General features: G+C 42.5%; 1 protein-coding gene across 1 annotated transcript in view; it reads left to right on the forward strand.

The window, feature by feature from the left end:
- LOC146985252 (uncharacterized) overlaps positions 1-5,997 on the forward strand; it is a 27,334-nt gene extending 21,337 nt beyond the window's left edge. The window contains exons 11-13 of the mRNA XM_085783252.1: positions 2,658-3,475; positions 5,460-5,572; positions 5,666-5,997. Of these exons, the coding sequence (XP_085639378.1) occupies positions 2,658-3,475; positions 5,460-5,572; positions 5,666-5,997 (1,263 nt within the window). The remainder of the gene's footprint in view (positions 1-2,657; positions 3,476-5,459; positions 5,573-5,665) is intronic.
- The last annotated feature ends 1,503 nt before the right edge of the window (positions 5,998-7,500 follow it).

Here is a 7,500-nt window from a genome sequence, read left to right on the forward strand (position 1 = left end):
ATTAAATTATTGAGATGAGAGGAGAAGCACATAGCCTACAATGTTACAGCCTTGATAACCGTTAAACGTTATTTCCATTACATACGAGGAACACAATTCCACACCATACAACAATCACAGCTTAATATAAACGTATTTCATAGAGGCTACTGCAATAATACACTAAAATATGCATTAAAACCTCAACAAATAACTTAACATTTTCTAAATTCTAATCGTTTAAGACGAGGGCATGACGCCATGTTTTGATGTTGTCGTGACGTCAAGTCGGAAAAGTCAGAGCTCTGATATGATACCAGAGTTTCCAACTTGTAGGCTAATTTCAGAGTTCGACGCCGTTCAATTCATTTTTTACAACTCGGATCTCGTTTTTATGGTGAAGTCAGACTCATCAGCAGTTTGTCTGTGTTGTAAATCATCCACTCATTCACTCAATATCCACTAGGCTACATCTATATGATATAGTGAACGACGGGAGGAGAATTCAGACGCTACACGGTGACTCTCTGAACGTGGTTGCGTCAGCAGATGTTAGCATGTTAGCGTGTTAGCATGTTAGCCTACTGCTGTGACGGAAGCAGACGCTCCGAGAATCATGGAAACAAACCAGACACATAAAAATAAAATAATAAAAACCAGACACTTGTGGGAACATTAGAGGATGTGATTCTGTGTGGTTGTGTTTCTCTACAATAAACTGTTGAAATATCTGAAGTTTGGTTTGGTCGACTACTGTTGTGTGTCCCGACCGTGAGCTGTGGCTATTAGCTTAGCTCGTGAGCTGTGGCTATTAGCTTAGCTTTTTAGCTGGTATTTCCTCCATATTCTACTACAGTTTCTTTATTAGATTGATTTAATGCTGCCTGTTATTATGGGATGCTGCTGCCCAACTCCTGCTGCTCAGACAAACGGAGCGAAGACAAATACGTCTGAGGAGTTTATTGCTAAATAACCTAAAGAAATCCTAGCTAACATGCTAATTAGCTTGCTCTTCTTCTCCAAGGGGGCAGTTGTGGGTCTGAGAAGTGAAGTCACTTCCGCGTTCAACAAACTGCAATCCCCTCTTCTTCCTCTGGGGGCTGGTGTCAGAAAGCAGCATTCTCCATAGACCCCCATGTTAAAATCACCCACTTTACATCCTCAATAAACATGTTCAAAGCCTGGTGTCACAACGTTTTTTGGTCTCAATCGATAGTTTCTACCCCCGCACACACTCTGAGGGGTTTTAACTCTACCGTTTGACTGTTATTAGGTTAAAACTCTGAGGGGGTTTAACTCTACCGTTTGACTGTTATTAGGTTAAAACTCTGAGGGGTTTAACTCTACCGTTTGACCGTTATTAGGTTAAAACTCTGAGGGTTTAACTCTACCGTTTGACCGTTATTAGGTTAAAACTCTGAGGGGTTTAACTCTACCGTTTGACCGTTATTAGGTTAAAACTCTGAGGGGTTTAACTCTACCGTTTGACCGTTATTAGGTTAAAACTCTGAGGGGTTTAACTCTACCGTTTGACCGTTATTAGGTTAAAACTCTGAGGGGTTTAACTCTACCGTTTGACCGTTATTAGGTTAAAACTCTGAGGGGTTTAACTCTACCGTTTGACCGTTATTAGGTTAAAACTCTGAGGGGTTTAACTCTACCGTTTGACCGTTATTAGGTTAAAACTCTGAGGGGTTTAACTCTACTGTTTGACTGTTATTAGGTTAAAACTCTGGCCAATTAGGGCGCGGAAACGTTGAGTGACAGGTCCGAGCAGCTCCGTGGACAGCTGCTCCGAGGCCAGTGGGCGGGTTCTCGGCCGGTAAATCCAACATGGCGCTGTTCAGGCCGCCATGTTGGAGTCACAAAAACGACTCCCCACAACCAATGGGGGACGTCACGGTGCTACGGCCATTCTTTTTACAGTCTATGGTCTATACGTATATAGGGTGGATTCGCCTAATGTGGGACACTTAAGCTTAAATGGGTGTAGGTCTTCCTATAGCAAAAGAAAGTTAATGTAAATGTGGTCTCACACAAGCTGTGATATTGCATTATCAAAATCACATGACATTTTTTTTTTTTTTTTTTTAACCTTTATTTAACCAGGCGAAATCAATTAAGAACATGTTCTTATTTACAATGATGGCCTGACAAATGATGGCCTGACATCTCAAATGTCCAATCATAGGTTTGGGAGGGACAGCCTTCAAACCGGAGGCACCCTGTGTGCAGACTAGAGCATGGCTACCCGACCCGAGCCCGCGGGTAGCCCGAGCCCGAGCGGGTAACGGGCCGGGTCGGGTCTGGTTTTTAATTAATGACTTTTTTTTTTTTGTTTTTTTTTTACACATTAATATTTTCTTTCTTTCTTTCTTTCTTTTTTTTTTTTACAACAAAAGACAGACGTGAAAAAAACTAAATGAGAAATAAATAAATAGTTTGTTTAATTTGAGTGCCTTGAATCTAAAACATTTTTGGGCGCAAATTAAGCTAGCGGTAAAGGTGCACTGTCTGACTGCTGGAGATGATCAGAGGAAGACAAGATGGAAGAATTAAAACAAAAACTAGCTAAAGGAGAGCTTAAAAAAATCATAAACGAAGCTGGAAAGGCTGGTGTGTGGAAACACTTTGAAATGATCGTAAGTCTAACTGACGAATACACGGGCAATGTTCAGTGCAAGGAGTGTAACATGATTTTGAAATATGACAGCAAGAAGACCGGTACCTCCTCGCTAGTGCGGCACATCGAACGAGGTGGATGCGGGCGTTTGGGTCGACCTAGCCAGTTTAGACAGCTACCACTGACCGCCCTCCTGTCAACGCCTGATCGAGTTCCCGCCAAGGTGAAGTCTGCTGTTTTGGACCAGTGTGTTAAATTCTGCTGCCAGGACATCAGGCTGTTCAAGACCGTAGCTAGGGAGGGCTTCATATCCCTGGCACAGGAGCTGATCACTGTAGGCGCCACCTACAGCCGTCTCCCCGCCAGGGCTGTACTGCCCGATCCAACCACCATATCCAGAGTTGGAAAGGATGTCGCAGGTGGAAAGAAAAAAGTCCTCGTCCAGGAAATCTCAGAGATCATGGCAAGTGTAAATGTGGGGATGACGACTGATATTTGGACGGATGATTATCGCAAGACTAGCTATATGTCCATCACTTGCCATTACGTGACCAGTGAGTTCGACCTGCAGATGCGTGTTCTGGCAACTGTGGCCTTTCCTCCTGATGAAGCCCACACTGGAGAAAACATCAGGAAACAGCTACAGAAGCAGCTAATATCAGTGATGGGATTTGACGCAACCGTGTTTAATAAAGTGGTGTGGGTCACCGATCAGGGGTCCAACATCAAGTCAGCGCTAAGGCTGTACATCCGTCTGGACTGCCAGGATCATGTCTATAACACAGTCCTTAAACACGCCCCGGACCCCACGGAGCTTGGTGTGGCTGCACCCGAAGTTGCAGAGACTCTGCTCGCTGCCAAGGCTCTCGTGAAGTACACAAAAAAATCAACCCTTGCCAGCCAGCTAAGTACCACCGTAAAGCAGATGGTTACAGGAAGCTCCAGCGCTGGCACTTCCAGATTACTCCAAGAATTTTCTGGTGTCTACCTCAGCTGAGGGTAAATATGCATGTGCAGTTCTTTGTCAACCAACAGGAACAGGGAAAAATCCTCAACCCATTTCCTATTATTCCACTGTCTACTCAGAAGTAGAGTTGGGATTGCCATTATGTTACAGAGCAATGGTAGGAGTTTCTTTGATGTATGATAAAGCATCCTCTGTAACAATGGGATATCCAGTGACGATTCTCACTCATCATAGTTTGAGAAATCTTTTGAACTATGGTAAATACACATTGACATTGCCTAGGCTTAGAGATTATCATAGGCTTTTAGAGCAGGAAGATGTTACATTAGTAAGATGTGTCACAGTTAATCCATCTGAAAATTTGCCAACTGCAGAAGATGGTGCAGCAGAAGCAGAAAGATACTCAAGGCTGAGATCAGACTTGCAAGCCCTCCCACTGCGTGAGGCAGACTTAGAATATTGGACTGATGGATCTTGTTACCGTGTGGGAGATAAATTGAGTGCTGGTTATGCAGTGGTAAGAGCCCAGGGAACAGGGTTTGTGATTGAGAAAGCTGAAGTGGTACCACAACCTGCATCAGCACAGCTTGCTGAACTTGTAGGATTAACTGAAGCATGTTTGTTGGCAGAAGGTAAGCGTGTAACAATTTACACAGACTCTGCCTATGCTCATAATGTGTGTCATTTGTTTGGATCAGTGTGGAAAAATCGAGGTTTTAAGAAAACTGATGGTTCCCCAATCCAACATCACCCTCAGATTATGAAACTTTTGCATGCTATGATTAAACCAAAAGAAATAGCAATAGCAAAATGTGCAGCACACAAACAGGACATGTCAAGAGTCACTCAAGGTAACAAAGCTGCTGATGAAGCTGCCAAAGCAGTAACAGGAGCAGACAAATTGGGCAAAATTATTTTGGTCACACATGAAGTAGATTTAGAAGACAAAATTACACTTAATGATGTGATCTTGATGCAGGAAGCAGTTTCTGCATTAGATAAACAGTTATGGATAGACCGTGGTGCCACTCAGGATTCCACTGGTCTTTGGAGAAATCATGAAGGACTGATAATAGCACCTCCTGATCTGTTGGGATTGATGATCCAAGAGGCACATGGGTTGGCCCATGTTGCAAGGGGGGAGGTTAGGAGAAAGATCATTAAAGAGTATGGATTTTGGGCACCATATCTATTAGAACAAATTGATCGTGTTATAGGCAGATGCACTATTTGTCTGAAAAACAATGTTCGAAGAGGTGTTACAGTTCCACCAGGTTACATTCGAACGCCAAGAGGTCCAATGCGAGAGCTGGTAATGGATTTTGTTGACATGATAAAACCAGTTGGAGGTAAAAGGTATATGCTGGTAGTTGTGGACAGATTTTCCAGATGGCCAGAAGCTTGTCCAACCAAGCGAAAGGATGCTCAGTCAGTTGCCAAGTTTCTGTGCAGAGAGGTCATAAGCAGGTGGGGACTTCCTGATCGAATATCTTCAGATAATGGTAAGGAGTTTGTGGATAAAACTGTAAAGCTAATTTTGCAAAAGTTAGGAATTAAACAGCGCCTCGGAGCAGTTTACCACCCACAAAGTCAAGGAATTTGTGAAAAAATGAATGGTATCTTGAAAAATCGTATTGTCAAAATCTGTCAACACACGGGTCTAAATTGGATAGCAGCACTTCCATTAGCATTAATGGTATGCCGCTCCAGTGAATTGCGTGATTTGCATATGACTCCTCATGAGTTGGTTACAGGTAGACAGATGCCAACACCTTGCTTGCATGCGACTGGAAAAGGTCCAAGTTTGGGTCTTTTGGAAGATGAAATGCGAGCATATGTAACATATATGGCTACTCTCCATAAAAGAATATCCATGTATGTGTCCGACAGGCAGAGACAAGAGGAGGTGCAGGAGAGACTGGATGAGCAAAAAAGGAGCACGGTGCGACCTGGAGATAAGGTGTTTGTAAAGGTGTTTAGGAGAAAGTGGTATAACGAACGCCGTGAAGGGCCATTTGAAGTTGTTCGCAGTACAGGAACTGCGGTCCAGGTTAAAGGGTCTCCAACTTGGTATCATTTGTCTCACTGTGTTAAAGCACCAGTTGAAGAAGCTCCATCCTCACAGAATCAAGATGTTGAAGGCTCAGAGGAGCCGGAGAGGATGGTTCTGGATGTGGACGAGATTGATAATCTTGGCCATGATTTTGATGATGACGTTGCAGGAGATTTTCCAGTCAATGAGGGAGAAAAAAGATTCGAAGACATTGACTTCCAACATGTTCCAGAAGCAACAGGGCCAGTGGAATATGAAGTACCAGAGATCGCAGAGAGCTCTGATACAGCGTCAGGACAATCTGAGAGCGCAGTTAGACAAAGAAGCCAGAGGCCAGTCAGGAGAAAGGTCAGACCAAAAAGGTATGACGATTAGGGTTGAAGTACCTTTAGGAGGGTCCATCCAGCTCCCATGTTGGTGTCGAAAAGATAGTTATGGTGATAAAGATTCAGTGAAATGGAAAAATAATTGTGGTGAGGATATAGTGCTTAAAGGTCCTGAAGTAGATGCTGTACCTTTTAGTAAAAGGAAGTATGTCCTGAGTAATGACAGGTGGTGGTTGAGAATTAAGGGAGATTGTTCACTATTTTTTACGTAATGCCACATGGGAAGATCAAGGAGAATATACTTGCACTTATTTGGAGCCAAAATTTGAATTTGTTCCACTCCAGGAGCGTTGGATAGAGGGTAATGTAACTCACAAAGTAACTCTGGTTATAATAGGCTCAAAGCCCATTGAAGCCTCAACAGTGACAAAAGAAGATCAGAAATTGTCCATTGTAACGACTACTGCAATGGGAAATGCTACACAGACAAGACATGCCACTTTAGGTTTGGAGAAAACCACTAACAATGCTGACACATCGACAAAAGTATCTGGGTTGGTTACAACTCCAAAGGAGAAGATCATCTGCTTCTATTACTGTTGAGAATCTTAAAAATGAGATAACAACAACAACGATAACTGTGGCTACTGATATAGTGACAGAATTTTCAACATCCAGAAAATCTGTAGTAACGACACATAAACCAGATGTAACAACTTTGAAGTCCAAGCAGGAGGAAAATGTTACACAGAAACATTTGTTACATATAGAGGCTGATATGGTTAGTAGTCAGAGAAATACTGAAATTAGAGAACAAATTGTAGAAGACAATGATGAAGATCTGTTTGGAGCTATTCAGGAGGTGGAGTTGGTAAATTCTGAAGGAACATTAGAAGAATATCGGGCACTACAAAAGAGGGAAGCCCAGTGGAGGGCATATGGATTTGATGCTGAAATATTGCAAATTCCAGACCCATGGGCAAGTAGAAATTTGTGGTTTCAACAATTGACTCATTCTGTAAGATCAGTTAAGAGAATTGAGGGTCCATGTATAGTAAGAATTCCACCACCAGGCACATGGCCTTCAATTTTAGAGACAATACCGGAGCCATTGCCTTCTAATTGTCAGTTCTATGCATTATCTTGGTTATTATATCAACAGGAATCATCGGGGGATGTGTTTATGACTTTGTCGGTGCACCTTTTTATGCTCAAAGGTGAATGTGCCTGGCTGAAGAATCTATCGTATATGAATTTACTTGATCAGAAGATAACAACAGCAGTTCCTGATGTGATGCAAGTGACCCCCGTTAAGGCTAAAAACTGTTTTTGCTCGAATGATACATATAATGGACCAGGGATGTTTATGGGGATATCAGACTGTGATAGCTATATGATGCAGTTTGGTATGAGTAATCACAAGTGACCTTTCATGATCCAGACTCTGAAATTAATAGAACTTTGACTGTAAAGAATCAGACTTTACCAGGAAATGTGACCATAGGAAATTTCAAAGATCTTTGGTGGGTCTGTGGTGATAAAGCATATATAT

This window comes from Trachurus japonicus, chromosome 7 (genome assembly GCF_045865225.1).
Source record: "Trachurus japonicus isolate A0001 chromosome 7, Traja_1.0".
Classification (NCBI taxonomy): Eukaryota; Metazoa; Chordata; class Actinopteri; order Carangiformes; family Carangidae; genus Trachurus; species Trachurus japonicus.